The sequence below is a fragment of the Labeo rohita genome, unplaced genomic scaffold (genome assembly GCF_022985175.1).
Source record: "Labeo rohita strain BAU-BD-2019 unplaced genomic scaffold, IGBB_LRoh.1.0 scaffold_102, whole genome shotgun sequence".
Classification (NCBI taxonomy): domain Eukaryota; kingdom Metazoa; phylum Chordata; class Actinopteri; order Cypriniformes; family Cyprinidae; genus Labeo; species Labeo rohita.
Window position 1 is genome coordinate 370,725 of NW_026127142.1, and position 21,295 is coordinate 392,019.

Genomic DNA, 21,295 nt, shown 5'->3' on the forward strand with positions numbered 1-21,295 from the left:
ACTGGCAGATATTTGTTCTTGTTTTAAGCTTAAATTCACTTTATTTTGATAATTTCTTAAAAAACAAAAGTTAAAGGGACAGTTCACCCACAAAAGGAAATTCTGTCATTTTTCTCACACATCGCTCCAAACCTGTACAAGTTTCTTTCTTCTGGTGAATAAACAAAAGAAGAGATTCTGAACAGTTTCTGATTGCAGTTACAAGAAAAAAAAAGTCAGAATTGCAAGGTTTAAATTTGCAATTCTGAGAAGAAAAAGTCATAATTCTGAGAAATAAAGTCAATTCTGCCTTTTTGCCAAATGGCAACATACAAACACAATTGCATGTTCAAAAATCCAAACTGAGTTTATATCATAATTCTGAAAAAAAGTCAGAAATGTGAGATATAAACTTGCAGTTGTGAGTTATGTTATAAACTCAATTTCATGTTTTTGTGGGATATATACTTACAGTTCTGAGAAGAAAAACTCCTAATTTCTGAAGAATAAAGTCAATTCTGACTTTTTATTTCCTCAGAATTCTAAGGTGTAAACAATTGTGTGTTACAAAGTCCAAACTGAGTTTATCTCTCAATTCTAAAAAAGTCAGAAATGCAAGATATAAACATGCAATTGTTAGGAAAAAAAACTCATTGTGAGATTTTAACTGTCAGTTCTGAGAAAGTCAATTCTGACTTCCTTTCTCAAATGTTGGGATATAAACTCAATTTCATGTTAGAAAGTCAGAATTGTGGGATATAAACGTATGAGAAGAAAAGGTCATGACTCAATTCGGCTTTTTTCCTCAGAACTGCAAGATAAACAATTGTATGTTATAAAGTCCAAATTTGAGTTTATATCTCAAATCTGAGAAAAGTAGTCAGAAATGCAAGATATAAACTTGAAATTCTAAGTCATGAAGTCAGAATTGTAAGATTTTAACTATCAGTTCTTTTCTCAGATGTCATTCTGCTGAATACAAAAGAAGAGATTCTGAACAGTTTCTGATCCCCACTGACTTCCATACTATTTTTTCCATATAATGGACGTCAATGGGTACCGCCAACAGTTTGATTCCCAAGATCTCTTCATTTCTGTTCAACAGAAGAAAGAAACTCAAACAGGTTTGGATCAACATGAGTGAGAAAACTGTAAAATTTCTATTTTTGGAGAACTTCACCTTTAATATTTTCTGTCATTTTGCTTCTCCAGTAAATGTATCTTGATTTATAGATGTTAAGAAATCTGTACTGGAAAATAAGACTAAAACGCACTGAACGCCACAGTAACCGAGCTTTCAGCAGGAATCGGATTCATCTGGTGCTCACGATTCAGAATCATTCAGATCCTGGAACAGCTCTAATAATAATAGCAATTAATATTTCCTTCATGCGAGTCAGTAACATGTAAACGGTTCAATCCTGTCAGACTGAACTTGGCATTTGTTTTAAATCTGCAAAGTAAAGCGCGCTGCAGACGTGCATGTGTTCAGACGTCGCTCAGTGAGAGTAATGCGTTTGAATACTGATAAAACACACACACATAAACTCACATGCTGTTTAAAACAGGAACAGATCGACTACAGAAATGGCTCAGCTGCACGAGGCTTCGCTTCATTAAAGCTTGGGCTGAGGGGAGTCCGGCTCTCCCCAGCGGCATCGTGGGATTGTGTAGACGTCAGTATTAGTTTGGTCTAGGTCAAGGCACTGTACCGCTCCCCCGCCGTCAGCATCAGCTGCCCGCCGCGTGCTGGACCATCAGCAGACCGGCGCGCTCCTGATACTGACGCGGTTTGGCGGCGCCGATTTTGGCACTTAGATCGACGGGTCGCTCCAGGAAGTTGACCAGCACCTGCTCGGTCAGTAACGAGGCCAGAATCTGCTCGAAGCTCGCCGACCAGCCGTCGTCAGACTCGCTCTCGCCCTCCGGCGGCGGCCGGTCGCGGTGTCGCGCCTCTCCGATCTGCAGCACGAGGCTGGTGACCATCCCGATGGCCTGGAAGAGCTCGGCCTCGTCCGGATCGCCCTGAAACATGCTGTAGAGCGTCTTAGAGAACTGGATGAACTCGCGCTGACGGGACAGAACAACACCACGGTCATTACTTCATGAGCTGCAGCATTAACCAACACTGCACTGCGACTCAATGATCATCAAATCACAGACGTTACGGTTTAACATTTGAAAATGGATAAAGACATAAATCTCAGTAATGTCATTTTAAAGCTGTAAATGTAAAATAAATGTAATATTAAGTTGTCTTTTTGGCTATTTAAACTTGTAACATGCTAGTAACTTGCTAATAATGCTAGCAACCTGCTAGTAACGCGCTAATCATGCTAATCGCTCTAACATTTTAGTAACATGCTAGTAACTTTTTAATCAAACTACAATCATGCTGCTAGCATAATTAACGAGTAACTAGCATGATTGGCATGTTACTAGCATGTTGCTAACATGATTAATGAACAACTAGCATGATTGGCATGTTACTAGCATGATTGGCATGTTACTAGCATGTTGCTAGCATGATTAACGAGTAACTAGCATGATTCTAGCATGATTGGCATGTTACTAGCATGTTGCTAGCATGATTGGCATGTTACTAGCATGTTGCTAACATGATTAATGAGCAACTAGCATGATTGGCATGTTACTAGCATGTTGCTAGCATGATTAACGAGTAACTAGCATGATTGGCATGTTACTAACATGTTGCTAGCATGATTAATGAGCAACTAGCATGATTCTAGCACGATTGGAATGTTACTAGCATGGTTGTCGTGTTACTAGCATGCTGTTAACGTGAATAACAAGTAACTAGCATTATTGGCATGTTACTAGCATGTTGCTAACATGATTAGCATGTTGCTATCATGAATAACGAGTAAGTAGCATGATTCTAGCATGGTTGTCGTGTTACTAGCATGCTGTTAACGTGATTAGCATGTTGCTACCATGTTTCTAGCATGATTAGCAAGTTACTAGCTTGATTCCAGCATGATTCCATGACCATTCTGTCATTATTAGCATGTTACTAACATGTTGCTAGCATGATTGTAGTATAATTAGCAAGTTACTAACAAGTTAGCAACATGCTGGTAACATGCCAATCATGCTAGTTACTTGTTAATCATGCTACAATCATGCTAATAACCTGCTACCTGCTCATGATAACATTCTAGTAACATGCTAATAATTATAGAATAATTCTAGCATTGTGATGGAATCATGCTAGTAACTTGCTAATCATACTAACAACATCCTGCTAACATGCTAATAATGTTATCAACATGCTAGTTACTTGCTAATCATGCTAACAACATGCTAGTAACCTGCCAATTATGCTAGAATCATGCTAATCATGCTTGTAACATGTTAGAATCATGCTAGTAACTTGCTAATCATGCTAACAGTGTTCTAGTAACATGCTAATCAAACTAGCAACATAAGTTTTGCAGCCTATTCATTTTCATTCTAATGCACACGTGTATGTTCAGATACAAACGCAAACATGTGCGAGAGCGTTTCTGCTACTTAGAGATGGAATACAAACACAAAACTCAGCCAATCACAGCGAGGATCATCATCTGTCAATGAGTGAGTGAGTGTTTCTGCATGTTCGTTCATTCATTTTAGTGTCACACTGACACACTGAAGATGAAGGTTCACCTGGTTCATGTGAGGAAGAGGTTTCTCCTCGTTCTTCTCCTTCCCTCTGCTCAAGTCCTGAAGCATCTGCTGCAGCTGCTCTTCATAACTCTTCCTCTCTCCTTCAGACACATGAGAAGAGCATCATTACAGATGAACACACACACACACACACACACACACACACACACACACACGTACCGTTGGGCAGGTTGACATAGAGAGGTCTGGTGCTGGACAACACTGGACTCTTCAGAGGAGACGAGTCTTCTGCGTCCTCACTCAGAGCTGTGAAGAACATCACACACCATCAGGAGCACTTCCTCTCCAATGTCACGTGTGCGAATCACAAATAACTTCAGGATGAGACATCATGGGGTTTATAGACAATTAATACTCATTATAATTATGGATTCAGCTGCACTGACAACTTTAACAGAATTGATCTGAATAATGACTCTCTTGTCTACTGTAGAGCTGCTTTACAGCTGAAACTGAGTTTGATTCATAGTTGATTAATTTTACAGCAATAACACTGGTATTTTTCTGTTTATTACTGTGAAACTGCTTTGAAATGATCTGTGTTGTATAAAGCTCTATTAGAAATAAATGTGACTTGACATTAATGCACTGCACAAACGGTTTCTTCCTCAGCATTTTTGTTGTTTTTCAGTACAAATATCTAAACATACTTAACTGAAGATACATTTACTGGAGAAACAAAATGACTGAAGATAAGAAGTCAAAATTAAGTGAGCTTCTGCTTAATACATGAACAAATATTGTCAATTGGGGTAAAATAAATGATTTAATTGTCCCTGAGTTAAGTTGATTTTTCTGATCAAATTTTCTGATCTTGATTTTTCTGTATTTGATATTAGTTCTTGTTTGAAGGGAAAGAAATTCTGATCAATTAAAAAAAATTCATAACTTAAGTCATTTTAATTCTCAAGTAAATTTATCTTTAGAAATGTTTAGATATTTCAGGGTTTCTGCAGTTTTTGTGATGGCAAAATTAAGACTTCTAAAAGACATTTTAAGACCTTTTAAGTCCAACTAAAGTTAATACAGAGTGAGTTTTTCATTTAACTCATTTTTGTCATATACATTTTAATTTTACATCAGTTTGTTTTATTTCAAGTATTTCACAATGTTTTTTTTTATATGGTTTTAGTTTTTTATTTCCATTTTTATGGTTTTAGTTTTTAATTTTGCAGGAAACTTCCTCATTTTGCTTCTCCAGTAAATGTATCTTGGTTTAAGGATGTTTAGATATTTGTGACCCTGGAGCACAAAACCAGTCGTAAGGGTCACTTTTGTAAATTTACACAATTTATACATAATTCATCATCTGAAAGCTGAATAAATAAGATTTCCATTGATGTAAAATTAAGAAAATTGACTTTAAAGTTGTCCAAATGAAGTTCTTACCAATGCATATTACTAAATGAAAAATTAAGCTTTGATATATTTACGGTAGGAAATTTAATAAATGGAACATTGAATTTCTGGCTATTGCTACATATATACTCATGATACTTATGAGTGGTTCTGAGGTCCAGGGTCCATTTGTACTGGAAAACAAGGCAAAAACACTGAGGAAGCTACACATTTTTGCAGTTCATGTAACATTTAATGGCATTAGTTTATGAATTTAAGACTTTCTGCTCTAATTTAAGACATTTTTAGGCGTGAATCTGTGAAAGGGTGAATAAAAAAAAAAAAAAACTAAGGAAGAGCATCATCTTCAGTGTGGCGTAAGTGAAGCATGAATCTGAAGGGGTTTGCGGTGACTGAACCTGGTGGGATGTGCAGTCGATACAGCAGCCGTATCTTCTCATTCAGCTCCTCACAGTACAGAACGTCTGCAGAGAAACACTGCTGTCAGTGATGGAGGAAAACACACATGTATGTGTCTCATATCTGAAGTTCTCGTACCCAGCATCTGAGCGAACTGAGAGAAGGTGACGAGGCTGTCTCTGTCCTGGTCCAGCAGGGTGAAGGCGCGCTGGGCGACGGTGTCCGTGTGCGTCCCGCAGTTCCACGGCGTCAGCAGCTCATACAGGCTCTTGAACTGAGCCCGATCCACCACATAGCGCTCAGTAGAGCTGCCCGCCGCCGCACGAGGAGGAGGACGAGGAGGCGCGGAGGAGGAGGTGCAGACTCCATCACCCCAGTACAGACTGATGAAGTGCTCCGTCTGAAACACAAACGGGGTTATTACAGGTAACCACAGCCAAATACACTGAATACATGTTCATTAACTGAAAAAATAAAAGAATTCATTACACTTGAGTGTGTATTTTGAATGTTTTTCTTTCACTAGTCTTCCTTCAGACATGTCATGAAAGCAAAATAGACAAAGATCTCAAAAGTGACCAGTGTATGAAAAACGTGGCCCTAATCATTTTAATATTTTTGCCATTTATATTACCAGATTTTTAAAGAGTCTCTTCTGCACACCAAGCCTGCATTTATTTAATCTAAAGTACAGCAAAAACAGTACATTTGTGAAATATTATTGCTATTTAAAATAACTGATTTCTATGTGAATATCTGTTAAAATGTAATTTATTTCTGTGATCAAAGCTGAATTTTCAGCATCATTACTCCAGTCTTCAGTGTCACATGATCCTTCAAAAATCATTCTTTTATATACACATATACATATATATATACACATACATACAATATATATATATATACACACACACACACACACGTATTATTATTATTATCATTATTATTATTATTATTATTGTGTTGAATTTCTTCAGGTTTCTTTGATAAATAGAAAGTTCAGAAGAACAGCACTTATCAGAAATAGAAATCTTCTGTAACCTTTTAACATCACTTTTGATCAATTTAAAGCATCCTTGCTCAATAAAAGTATTAATTTCTATAACACTGATTTTTGGATTTTTCTATTCAAAGAATCCTTTTAAATATTGCTTTTAATCATAAATGTTTGTTGAGCAGCAAATCAGCATATTAGAATGATTTCTGCAGGATCATGTGACACTGAAGACTGGAGTAATGATGCGGAAAATTCAGCTGCGCATCACAGAAATAAATTACAGTTTAACACATATTCACACAGAAAACAGTTAATGTACATTGTAATAATATTCCACAATTTTACTGTTTTTACTGTACTTTGGATCAAATAAATGCAGGCTTGGTGAGCAGAAGAGACTTCTTTAAAAACATTACAAACCTAATGCTTTTAAACATTAAAAACATAAAAAAACTCACAAAACTGCACAAACAAGCACTAATCAGTCAGGTTGAACAATGTGAACACGCAGTTTGACAGACTAGTAAAGATGAAAACATCTTTCATTCTCCTCAGTGTAAGCATAAACACTTCAGAAGCGTCAGTACTGCACCTTGAAGAGGTCGTAGAGCTCCGACAGGTCTTCCTGCGACAGAGACACTTCAGGTGTGACTAACCGCAGCTGCAAACACAAACATAAACACAGAGTCAAACACAAGACAAACACATGTGCATAAGGCTTTCAGAGGAACTGAATGAGAGTGAAGAGTCTCACGGCGTTGTCTTTGGTGGTGTCCTCATGCGCCTGCAGGACCTGAACCCGGTGACGGGAGCGCAACATCTCCACATGCTTCACCGTCACACCGCCGAATTTCTGACAACAGAGGAAGATAAACTAAAATGTAAGGATGTTTTGATATTTGCACTGGAAAACAAGAACAGCAGAGCAGATGTGATAAAGTGTGGTGAAGTGTGGTAAACGCTGTGTTTGGCTCAGCAGACACACACACACACACACACACACCTCATACGCATCAGTGATGAGCGTGGTGATGTTCAGATGAGCAGAAGCTCCTGCATCTTCAGGACAAACGTGTGACTCCTCTTCGTGTCTGACCTGCTCCAGGAAACTAACACACACACAAACCATGAGTGAGAGATAAGACATCTTTGAGACTCACAGAAGAACATCAGTGCTCAAAACTACACTGTCAAACAAGTTTATATCAAGCCACATCATAGATAATCATAAGGTTTTTACTTGTCTATGATATATATATAGTTTTTAGTGTTCATAAAGGATTGATTTAAATATCAATAACAAACCAATATGATAAGTCTGATTCATTTCTGTGGATCAGTTCAAAGAGTCTAAGTGAATCAATGCAAAACTAACTGCATCATCACTCAGAAACCTTCACTGAAGTCTGTTATTCATATGAAAGTGTTTTAGGTTTTAAAAAAGTAGATATTGCTGTTCATGACTGTGTTGTTAAAGTGGTGCATTTAAATGACAGTGACTCTTTCTTTCTTTTGTTTTTATAACTGTGCTGCCTTAATGATTTGATGTTTTCTCATGCTTAATGAAAAACGAAACCAGAAAAAAATATTCGCAAACCCGCTCCGAGATCCAGAAATGAAACAAATGATTCGCGATCCGCAAGCCGAAGTCCCGATCTGAATAATGACTCGCGAACCATAATTTCAGACACGACTCGGAGCGCGGATCATTAACTTCGGGAAATGATTCACAAACCCGCTCCAAAGTGAATCAAATGATTCGCGATACGCGATTTCAAGTCCCGATCTGAATCAAATGATTCGCAATCCACACTCCGAAGTCCCGATCTAAAAAATGATTCCCGAACCATCATATCACATCAGGACTCGGAGCGCGGATTGTGAATCATTATATTCGCGAAATGATTCACGAAGCCGCTCTAAAGTTCCAATCTATATCAAATGATTCGCGATACGCGATTCGAAGTCCCGATCTGAATCAAATGATTCGCGAACCATCATATCATATCAGGACTCGGATCGCAAATCATTAAATTCGCGAAATGATTCACTCCAAAGTGCCGATCTGAATCAAATGAGTCACCATTTGCGATCCGATTGGAGCGCTTCGAAACATTTACTGAATCATTTACAAGCTTGTAAATCATTACAAGCAATGTCGAAAATCGAAAATGAATGGCTCTTTGGTAGTGAATCACTTTAACTGAATAATCGAAGTCACGCGTTTGAATCAATCGGAGCGGTTCCAGCGTAAATGACTCACTCAGCTGAAATGATTCGGTTCATCTGTTTCTCTTTTCTGGTCCTCAGTCATGTTTAAGCAACACTGTCAAGTACTACTACTGTACTGGTTTAGCTCGTTAGTTTTATGACATTAACTAAAAAAAAAAAAAAATAAACGTTTATTTCATAGATACATTGTCTTTCAATAATTCAAGCACTTTTTAAGCACCTCTTCAGGAATATTGCTATTTTCAAGGATTTTCCAAGCAAAGTCAAATTCAAGTACTTTTAGCACCTTGTACAAACCCTGATTACATATGAAATATTAGTGCATATAAATGAAAATGATTAATAAAAATATTACACAGGAAATATTGGTGCATATAAAAAATGTTGATATAATTAAATAAATAAATGCTATGAAATTATTATGAAAATGAAATAATTAAATGTGAAAAAAATGGTGCATATAAATGAAAATGATTGAATATAAAATGTTCAATAATTAATGAAATGATTAAATACGAAATATTGGTGCATATTAATAAAATGCTTAAATATGAAATATTTAATGATTACATATAAAATATTGCTGCATGTAAGTAAAATGATTAAATGTGAAGTATTAAATGATAATGATCAATTAGAAATACTGGTGCATATAAATGAAATGATAAATGAGAGAATATTTTATGATAAATGACATTAAATAGGAAATACTGCAGATTGTTTACATTATTAAAATGAGTTCATTAATTTAAACTAGACTCTGTATTTTACTTTTTACATGAAACACTTTGAACCTGCTCGACTATAACGACTGATTGATTGACTGAAATGATGCTTCCTCTGGCTGCAGACAGACATGCAGTCATTCTGCTGGTTTCAGAGTGAATATGGATCACTGGAGGTTATTTGAGCCGGCAGTGACTCACCTGGACAGTATCATGAGCGCGTGTCCGTCGTCGCTGCACGTGCTCAGCTCGGTCGCGTTAGCGTCCAGCACCGCCAGCGCGATCTGGAAGATGGCCCTGATGCCCTGGTAGAAGAAGCAGTCGAGGACACACAGCGCGCTGCGGAAGGGCAGGACGTTGACGAACAGCGTCAGGAACCACGTTAACGACGCCGACGCCAGCGGAGAGAGGTCAGGCACGCGCTCGGTCAGCTCCGGCAGACGCTCGCGGATCAGCTCCTCAAACACCGACTGATCCACCTGAGCTCCTGACAGACGGGAAGTGACATCAGCAGCGTTACACGAGCACCGTCACAGACAAAACAGAGCCAAACCAGCAGAAACCCACAAACCAAACCAAACCAAACCACACACTTCACACACTACATCTCACAAAGAGGAAGAGATGAGGGAACTAACTGTGCCATCAAAGGTGCCTTCGTATTTTTCTAAATTGCTTTTAAGTTGAAAGAGCTGCTATTATTTTGAGTTCTCGAGCAAAGAAAAAAAAACTGTGCTACCTGAAATAAAATACATTTAATAAAACCTCAAATTTAGTTTATTTTAAAGCTGACTGCCAGGAAATAATTTCTCCTTTTCTTATCAAACATCAATTAGAAAGAAAAAAATTGCTCCAAAAATAAATGCACCCAATAAATCTGCACAACTTTTCCAGTCAAATCATTTCAAAGAGTTTCAGTGAATCAACTGATGTTTTAGTAAATATTTGTGGGTAAATATTACTGTTTATGACTAAACTGGTACAATATATACATATACATATATATATATATAAAAAATATTATTTTTAAGTTGAAAGAGCTGATATTATTTTGGGTTCTCACCTGAAGAAAAAAAAATTTTTTGCTACCTGAAAAAAAAAAATAAATAAATAAATAAATAAATAAATAAAAATAAACTCTAAAAAACATTTCTTATTTTCTTTTCAAACATGAATTAGAAAGAAAAACATTGCTAAATAAAATGCACCCATTAAATCTGCACAATATTTGAAAAATGTATGCTGTGGTGTTAAGTTTTAATTTATTTTCATGTCTTTTCCAGGAATCAGACTTTTAAAATGAAGCTTCTTCAGATATCAAGGTTTTCTAGGACTGTATTAATGCTGGTTCTCCAAGACAAAAAAAGCTGCTGACGGGTAAATGAAAATGAGAACAACCTTGCATTCTAGTAATTGTATTGCTTTTCTGTCTTATTTTAAGACATCTTGAGGCCCCCTAGTGGACAACTACTTCTTCAAGCAAAACCAGTTTTCCCTTTAATTTCTAAAAATATAATTGAGACCTTAACATATACATTTTACAGCATTTACTAACCTCTGTTAATGTTCATCAGAATGTCCATGTTCATGTTTGCTCACAGTGCATTAACTAATAGATACAACTTTTGATTAAAAAAGTATTAGTAAATGTTGAAATTAACATTAACTAAAATTAAGAAATGTTATTAATATAAACACATTGTTAGTTCATGTCAATTAATGTTAACAAATACAACAAAGTGTTACCTTTTTTAAAATATGTTTTTAATAATTTTAGTTTTATTTTGTACATCAATTAAAGTTTAAGTTTAATCAAGTTTATCAATTAAATGGCAACATTTTTTTATATATATTTTATTTTATTTTATTTCAGTTTATTGCAAAAATGTTTATTGTTTTAGTTTTAGTTTCAGTTAACTATAATAACCCTGTTTCTGAAATGTGATCCAGACCAGTTTTTTTGCATTTCTCTGAGTGATCTGTCTCAGTGGTATTCAAAACATTTACAAATCATTTACTACCTCAAACTGTAAAACAACAGCACAAAAGCAGACAGGCATTTAGAAGAGAACCACAGTGGTTTTCATGTTGTAAAGAGACTGTGAAACACACACCGATGACCCTGCGGTTGAAGTAGTCGGGCAGCATCCGCTCACACACCGTGACCAGCAGCCAGAACGCCTCCTCCTCTTTAGTGTACAGCAGCATCACGGACGCCAGGATGTTCATGGACTGCAGAGAACACACACATCAGCACTACATTCACACACAAACCACCAACACAATCATCACATTTACTGCATTAACTGCGTGGCTTTAACTTTCACTCAGCGCTCACCTGACAGTATCCGATGGCGGGGTTTCTGTAGGCGTATGCGGTCAGGACGCGGCGCAGGGCTGAGATTCCCGTCTCGTTCTGGAAGGCCGGATGCTCCGGAAGCGAGCGGTGCAGATCTCGCTCGATCTCCTCTGTAGCGATGCTCGTTTCCCCCCTGCATTTCTCCAGCAGATCCGCGTAGTAGTTCGGATGAGCTGCCAGTGAGGAGCACGAGTCTGAGAGACCAGATGGACAGATGTTACACACACACACGCTCCAGAAAGAAGTGACAAATCAAAGTAAAAGTAAAACAAAGATAATGTTTGTAATTCTCTTAGGAACTTTTCCCTGAGCTGAGTTTTTATCTAGAATGACTCAAGTTTGCTCTCCAGAATTTGACATGTGGAATATTCCTCACTTTAAACATCAAAAGAAAAATACCAGGATCCAAAAGATACTAATCACAGTGTGACTTGATGTTTTTGTCTTGACTCATTTTAAATGAGCTGACTGACATTAATAATGAGATAATAACTACTACTGGAGTTACATTATCTGAAATTATTTTTCATGCTATTCTTGATTCCAATTATTTGCGAAAATTAATACACTCAAAATTAAGATTTTTAAAATGTTTCTGAAGAAAGTCTTTTCTGCTTACCAAGGCTCCATTTTATATTTAAAACTACTGTAAAAATAGTGTAATATTGTTACAATTTAAAACAGCTGCTTTCTATGTGAATATCTGTTAAACTGTAATTTATTTCTGTGATGCGCAGCTGAATTTTCAACATCATTACTCCAGTTTTCAGTGTCACATGATCCTTCAGAAATCATTCTAATATGCTGATTTGCTGCTCAACAAACATTTATGATTATTATCAATGTTAAAAACAGTTGTGCAGCACAATATTTTTTGTGGAAACCGTCATGCATTTTATTTTTTATGATTCACAGATGAATGGAATGTTCAAAAGAACAGCATTTAGTTGAAACAGAAATCTTTTAGAACATTATTAATGTCTTTACTGGCAGTTTTGGTCAATTTAATGCATCCTTGATGAATAAAAGTATTAATTTCTGTTTTAATCTTAGTGGCCCAAAGATTTTGAATGGTAGTGTATCATAAAAATTTTGTGCAGCACAACTGTTTTTAACATTGCTAATAATCATAAATGTTTGTTGAGCAGCAAATCAGCATATTAGAATGATTTCTGAAGGATCATGTGACACTGAAGACTGGAGTAATGATGCTGAAAATTCAGCTTTGATCACTGAAATAAATTAGTTTAATAGATTATCACATAGCAAACAGCTGTTTTACATTGTAATAATATTTCACAATTTTTACTCTATTTTTACTTTTCACAATAATTACTCATGTAATTATTCTAAACTTCTTATCATTTTAAAATTAGTTACATAATTGCATAACACATGGAATGATTGCACTGCATGTGGTAAAACTCCTGAGCGCACAGACTCAATATGATGAGCAGATGATCCAAATAAATAACCAAATAAGGGTGTTGATATCACTATCTTTACACAAAGCAGCAGAAGAGGAAGTGATTTGTTGCTCAAAGGTTTGAGCCGGACAAATTTAGAACGACTAAAAAACACCATGGAAGTGACTTTCTTCTGTTCTGTGTCACCCTTTCAACTTCTCTCTTGCTTCGTTTGCATCTCTCACCGGAGAAGTTGAGCCACAGCTCTCCACGCAGAGACTCGGGGATCCCCAGCGCCACCAGCTTACGGATTTTATCCGTGCGGAACATGTGAACGCCGCGACCGAACTCGGTGAAGTGATCGTCCCACAATCGTTCTCGAACTTTTTCCATGTTCTGATGGAGGCAAAAACATGTTCAAAAAAGACAAGAAGTTATTTGCATAGAAAGATTTGCATTTTTCATAAAGTGTATTTTTAGAAATAAATGTACAGTTCACCCAAAAATGAAGATTTTGCCATCATTTACTTTTCCTCAAGTTGAAACTAAATTAAAAACCATTACTTGAATGAAATAAAATAAATGACAACATTTCTTATTCTACTTTAGTTTAAATTGATACACCAAACTAAAACTGAAATAAAAGAATATAAAATATACAGACAAATTATTTAAAAAAAACTACTAAAAAAGATAAAACCCGCCTAAAACTTTAAAATGAAATCTGAAAATATGAAAATAAAAATCCGGCTAAAAATGAAAACATAATATCAGTCTGCTGTGCACAGTGATCATCATCACAGGCTTGTGTTACTCACACTGGTCTTGTTCTGTGCGTCTGATTGGCTGGGGTGGAATGTGGACATGTCGTCCGTGTGGACGGTGTGACGTAGTGCTTTATCAGAGATGATGACGCTGCTGTCCTCTTCGTCTGATTGGACGGTGTCGTAACAGAAGGTGTAGTATGGTGTGGCGGAGATCTACAGAGCAGAAAACAAACAATACGCTTATAAGAGTCCACTTATCACAGACAAGATGAATTTTTGATAATATTCAGTGTGTACCTCCTTATGTATTTGCTAAATGTGCATGTTCAGTATCGTGTGCAGTGATGAACGTGTGATCAAGCCTTGCATGAATTATTACTAATGACCTATTCTAATATGTACTAAGGTTTGTGTTTAAATGTCACTGAAATCTGTCGCCCTCACTGAGATCTCTTCACTCGTCTGAATAACCTTTGACAGATTAAACTAGAGATGATCAAACAGAGCGTTTCAGCACTCATACGGTGGATTTCTTGCGCTGGTCGTGTTCACGGATCATGGTCTGTTTCCAGTGCAGAGCGCGCAGTCGGTCCCTGACGTTCTCCACCAGCTCGTCCCGACGGAGCAGCTCGATGAGCTGGAATGCTCGTTTACAGCGGACGCTAATGATGACGGGGTTAGGAAGAGCGCTGGTGCTCTCGGCCTTCTCAATGGACAGGATCTGCACACACACACACATATAAATGAGCGTTTTCATTGACATAACATTTCTGCTCATGTGAGTTTCAGCCAAACTGAGCCTGGTTTCTCTCAAGATCTTGTCAATTTCTGTCACCTGATGGAGTTTGGGTTCATTGCCACTGTCACCTTTGGCTTGATTAGTGTGGGCTTAAAATATAGTTAATATTCTGCAACATATTGATTCGACTGCCGAGTTGATTTCAATAATGACTCTACTGTCTTCTGTTGAGCTGCTTCACAGCTGAAACTGAGTTTGTTTAATGTTTGATGGACTTCTTAAAACATTAACAGTGTTACTTTGCTGTTTATTACCGTGAAGCTGCTTTGAAATAATCTGTATTACATAAAGCGCTGTGGAAATAAATATGAATGGACTGGATTAAAACATTCTTAATGTTTCATAACAACTGTGTTATGAAAACTACCTTGTTACTATTCATGCCAAAGTGCTTTCTAAATTAAGACATAGTGAATATTTAATGAATTAGAAAGAGTTTAATTTTCTGAGATGAGCTAAATATCCTCATTAAAACAAACAAACAAAATCACTATTGATACATTTATAATTCTTTTAAGATGGCTTTTGTCATTTTGATACATTTATGATACATTTATGGTGCTTTTTGTCCCCATTGATACATTTACAACATTTTTTGTCCTTATTGATACATTTTTGGTGCTTTTTGTCCTTATTGATATATTTATGACATTATTTTTGTCTTATTGATACATTTTTGATACTTTTATGATGCTTTTTCGTCCCTGTTAATACATTTATGACATTATTTGTCCTCATTGATACATTTATGATATATTTATAAATATATGCTTTTTGTCCCTACTGATACATTTATGACAGTTTTGTGCGTACTGATACATTTATGTCATTTGTCCTTATTGATACATTACTGACATTTTTTGGTCCTTATTGATACATTTATGACACTTTTTGGTGCTTTTTGTCCTTACTGACACATTTCTGGCATTTTTTGTCCTTGCTGACACATTTCTAAAAATTTTTGCCCTTATTGATATATTTATGATACTTTTATGGAGTTTTTTTTGTCCTTACTGACACATTTCTAACATTTTTTATCTTTAATTTGATGACAAACTTTAATTGTGCTTTCTGTCCTTTTTGCAGCCTGAAAGTATAAACGAGCAGATATTCTGCTAAATGCATATAACACACAGCAGAATTCCTATAACCTGGTTACTCAGGAGCTGCTAATCTCTGACAGTCGTGTGATGAGTCTGTACCTCTGCGAGGGGTATGATGAGAGTACACTGGCCCTCCTCACGGCTGCTGAAGCACAGATACCCGTCTGTGGTGTAGACCGTGCCTGGAGTGTGGCAGCGGGCGTGAGGAGTCCAAATCGAGCACGACATCACTTCCTGCAGACTCTCGGCCCGCGGCAAGCCAAAGAGAGAGAGCACGTACTGCCTGAGGGCCTGTTCCTCCAACACCCTGTGAGAGACACAAACACATAAAACCACGATCATGCAGCAGACTACGGGATAATGCCAAAGACTTCAGAAGGTCGGACTATTTAAATCAATACAACAACCGTTTATTTGTAGATCGGAAACGGATGAAAGCTTCTGAACATCAAAGCAGCAGAGAACAAACCCACTGCTCTAGAAATACACATGCAAATGCAATTTGACCTTATTGATGTATTTTCGATACTTTTATGGTGCTTTTTGTCCCTATTGACACATTTATGACATTTTTTGACCTTATCGATACATTTATGACATTTTTTTGTCCCTACTAAAAAAATTTGTCCTTACTGATACATTATGGTGCTTTTTGTCCCTAATGACACATTTATGACATTTTTTGTCCTTATTGATACATTTTAAATTTTTTGTCCTTATTGATACATTTATGACTTTTTTTGTTTTGTTCTTATTGATACATTAATGGTGCTTTTTGTCCCTAATTACACATTTATGGCCTTTTTTGTCCTTTTATTGACACACGTATGACTTCAGAAGATCTGACTACCATAAAGTTTCTGAACATCAAAGCAGCAGAAAACAAACCCACTGCTCTATAAATACACATGCAGCTACACATGCAAATGCAGTTTTCACACCTATCGCACGACCCACAGCACCAGCGTACTTTTACATGCAAGTACAACCCACACACATAAATGACTAGTGCGCTTATTTCCCATTATCATTAATCGTCCATTAACAGCTGTAATGCACTTGCTGTTCTGAATTTCTAAGAAACACCAGAAAACACTTTCTCCACCAGCATTTGATTCACAACCATCCTCATCTCTATATTCTGCAGGCTGCTGCTCTCTGTTCTGCTTTACTTGTTTCACTGTCTTTCTCGTACATGAACTTCCCCTTTAGCAAAGGAAGTACATCAGAATAAAAGTCCTGCTGATGATAGGTGTGATTGCAAATGCAGGATGTGAAGCAGACGTTCACCTCTTGGTGATGTTGGTGGACTCCTGCAGCGACTGGTCGAGCGTGAGTCCGCCGCTGTCCAGCAGCCTGCGGAGGGCGATATCAGCCAGCTGACACATGACCCTCATCACCTCGTCCACGTTCAGAAACATGGAGAAGTCCCTCTGTTTCCGTCTCGTGTGAACGCGGATCACGTCCGTCAGCAAACCCACCGACACGCGTTCCAGCCCCGTCACTTCGGCCCACGGAACTAACAGCTTCACTGAGCGCAAAAACAACACGCTTGATTTACACAAACAGCACAAAGATGCCAGAAGTGGTAAATGAGAGCATTACATTCATTTCTCTCCTCACCCTCTTTGCCCAGTAGGAAGGAGTAGAAGGCGATGTGGTTGGTGGTGAGGTACAGCGAGCCCTGGCGCGGCACGCGGCCCTTCCAGCAGCAGCAGGAGTAATGCGTCACCAGTTTCTCTCGCTGAGGGAGGCCGAAGCGCTGCTCGAATCGCGCCAGATCTTCCCGAAAGCGTGTCGGATCATCTTCCCGAGCAGCCTGACTGCCCAAAACCTCCTCAGCGATTAAACCCTACACAGATAGAGACATTTAGAGTCTGAATTGAACGTAATGTTTGTGTGCGTCTGCAGGGAGGCCGTACTTTCACTTTGCCATGTACAAAACTGGCAGCGTCTTCTTTATTCTCAAACACGGCCATGTACGGCAGCAGGTTCTGATCCAGCCATTTCCAGTGTTTCTGCACCTCCTCTATCGTGGCTCCTGCAAACACACACAGACAATCAGTCAAATAAATTGTTAATGTTTTATGCTTTCACTTGATTATCAGCATTCTGATAATGAATTTGTATTAAATAATAAAAAGAGAAAACAGACAACACACTATTTCTGTGAAAAATAAATAAATAAATAAAATTCATAGGGCCCTATTTATGTAAAAATAAAAAATAAATAAATAAAGTATCATCAATTTTAGCATCATAAATGTATCCATAAGGACAAAAAAAATCATAAATGTATCAATAAGAACAAAAAGCACTAGTAAGAGTAAATCATTAAGATTTGATTCAGAAAATTAAAATGTTAATATATCAACACAGAAACATCAAAATGGAACGTTTAGTAAACAAATGTTCCATGACTTCTTCTTCTTCTATAGCATCTTCTATTCTAATGACATGCCTTTCTAAACCTGTTGCCTAACAAAAGAGAACATTATAACTTATTTTTACTTCACAGCATCAGTCGAGTGTTTGAAATAACTTCGTTTTGTGATCTGATGTGGCTTCTTATCATAGAATGAGGCAGACGATATATTCTATACTGTATGTCGATTATGGCTTACAAATATCATTATGAAAATACCCGAGATGGCTTGAAGAACACAAATAAACCATATATTATTGCAGACGAGTGTTTATTGTTCTTACATTTCATTAACGTTATGCCTTTATTCATATTAGAGAAGCTGAAACAGAACCATAGACTGTAAAAAACATGAACGTAGTGTCCGTGACGTCACCCGTAGATTTCTGAAGAGCATTTTTGAAGCTCTTAGTGGGCGGGAGTCGGCCGTCGCCATCTTGGAATGGCGTCATTGCACGTCACTCCCGGATAATCGAAAATGGGCAAAGAGGCGGGACGTGGGTGGAGCTGGTTGCTGAAACCACGCCCACCTAGCGCAACGGTGGTGACAGCAGCGGCAATCCACCTGTCACTTCAATGGCCACGCCCTAAATTATGCAGAACTTTAAGGCTTAAAGTAAAAAATAAATAAATGAGATGATAAAAATTCACCTCCCTCACAGTTGACATGAAGAGCAAAATTAGCTATACAGACCAAAATCACTTTTTGTACCAGGCTGTAAACATATTTTTTTCTGCTGTGAAGTTGGGCATTTTAACATGGCGAGTCTATGGGATTGATTCCCTTTTGCAGCCAGTCGACGAATTGCAGTTTTAGTCACTTCTGTGTTGGCTTCAAGAGGGAGACCGGGAGGTTGGCACTTGAACAGAACCTAACCAGTGCTACTTTGACACATATGTGAATTTTCTGCTCGAGGGCGCCCTCTGGCATCCAGTATGAATGAAACCCATACTATTTTGCGTAAAAATCGGAAAAATAATACCTCTCTCAACAGAACATTAAGCAGACCTTTAATAATCCACGCTTTTTCCAGTGTACAGAGGTTTACAGAAGTATTTTGTTGTTAATTAGATAAAAAAAAAAAACAGTCTGATTTAGCAAGCTATCAAAACCGAACTGAACCGAAAACCGTGGTTAAAAACCGAGGTACATATTGAACCGTGGACTAACTGTATTGTTGCATCCCTAATAACTACATAAATTATTACAGAAAAAAAAATTAAATTGGGAAAGAAAACAGAAAGTTGAAATTTGGGGGAAAAACTGTGTAAAAAAAAAAAAAAAAAAGGGCACTATTATTGTGCAAATGTTAATAAGTTTATAGACTGTTAAAGTGTTATGAATTCAATTGATTAGACGTCCTTTTTGATTATTAAAATTAAACCATTAACATGGAATCCAGAAAAAAAAAAAAACAGAAAAGAGGAATTTGGGGAAAATAAAGCAGAGTTTGGGAAATTTTAAGAAATGACATAGTTTCAATTAATTAGACATGCTTTTTAATTACTTAAGTTTAATTAACCACTAAAATTGAATCAAAAAATTAAACCAGAAAACAGGAATTGGGGAAAAATAAAACTTTTGCTAAAGTTTGGTAACTTTGTAACAACATAATATATTAATGAGATGTGATTTTTGATTACTAAAATTGAATTTAACCATTAAAACGGAATACAGAAAAATTAAAAATGAAATCAAACAGAATTGTAGAAAAATGTGGAAAGATAAAACACAGACAATAAGATAATGCGGTCACATACATGTGCGAGTGACAGCATGACACACTGCTGTTTATGAAGAGTGTGAGAAACACAAACACACTGAACATGAGCTCTCACCACTGGCTATGATCCAGCTGACCTGCGACCCGGGAACATGCAGAACGATCCGGAACGGGGCCACACGCGCATTCGAGTCCAACACTGTGTCCAACGCGCCCACCAGCAAACCTGCAGCACACAACACAGAAACACAGCACTCAGTGAATTACAGCTATAATACAATCACTGACAACTCAGACAGCCTGCGGGCAGAGAACATGGGCAGAATCAGACAATTCAGTCATAATGCAATTTACTCTGTAATTTGGCAGAATAAATTACAATATGACCTTTTATTATATTACAACAATTTATATAGTTGTGCAGTGATGTGACAAAATGATTAATCCTGATAAATTAAGACAAACAAAAAACTGGAAAAAAAATCATTAAAAAATATAAAATAAAACATTTTCAACATCTTTAAAAAAAAAAAAAAATTTGTAAAAAAAAAAAAAAAAAAAATATATATATATATATATATATATATATATATATATATATATATATATATATATATATATATTGTTAAAGTTGACTGATAAGACATGCTTTGCAATTATAAAAATGGAATTAAACCATTGAATCCAAAAAAATAAATTAATTAAAAAAAAAAAAAAACAGGAATTTGGGATAAATAAAACAATTTTTACTAATTGTTGAGAACTTTTGATTAATTGCACAATTTTCATGATTTTAACACGTTTAAAAATTAAAATGGAATCATAAACAGCACTATCACAGTCGTGTCTATCTTCACTGATATCAGTCAACAGTACTGACATGTTACAGTGCTGCGCTGTGAAAACAGTGTTGTGGTATTGTTGATGAACGTGTGTGTTTACAGGAGCACAGCTGCGTGCCGCATGAGTTATTATTACACTGCACTTCATATGGCCTGATTTAACAGCAACATGAGAAAGTTTCACTTTCCTATTTAAGCTGCAGTAACCCGAATCAGCAGAACAAAACCACCGTTGACATGTTCAGAGATGCTGTCGTGATCCACCTGCATTAATCAAACACTTGAAAGCATTCAGATCATTCTAGAGAGAATTACTATGAACTTCATGAAAACACGTCTTTCTAAAAAACACACACACACACAGCATTAATATTTTAGAGAAAATGACCATTGTCCTCAGACTTTTTAAAACTGAAAGTGTGTCAGTGGCATCAATGACAGCTGCTGATCCAGAGCGAATGACGCCGCGATCAAACTAAAGACGACTCG

The 21,295-nt window shown here is 36.9% G+C and overlaps 1 protein-coding gene across 1 annotated transcript; it reads right to left on the reverse strand.

Annotated features, from left to right (window-relative positions):
* Window positions 1-696: 696 nt before the first annotated feature.
* Window positions 697-20,218, reverse strand: LOC127157235 (TBC1 domain family member 8; the record flags this gene model as incomplete). The annotated part of the gene is made up of 19 exons (XM_051100473.1): window positions 697-2,049; window positions 3,649-3,749; window positions 3,829-3,915; window positions 5,427-5,492; window positions 5,566-5,827; window positions 7,017-7,085; window positions 7,179-7,277; window positions 7,428-7,533; window positions 9,583-9,868; window positions 11,496-11,613; window positions 11,720-11,934; window positions 13,392-13,542; window positions 13,965-14,126; window positions 14,437-14,634; window positions 15,915-16,122; window positions 17,106-17,346; window positions 17,439-17,667; window positions 17,738-17,856; window positions 20,080-20,218. Coding segments are annotated over 19 exons (3,195 nt in total), but the record flags the coding sequence as incomplete, so codon positions are not given.
* Between the last annotated feature and the right edge of the window lie 1,077 nt (window positions 20,219-21,295).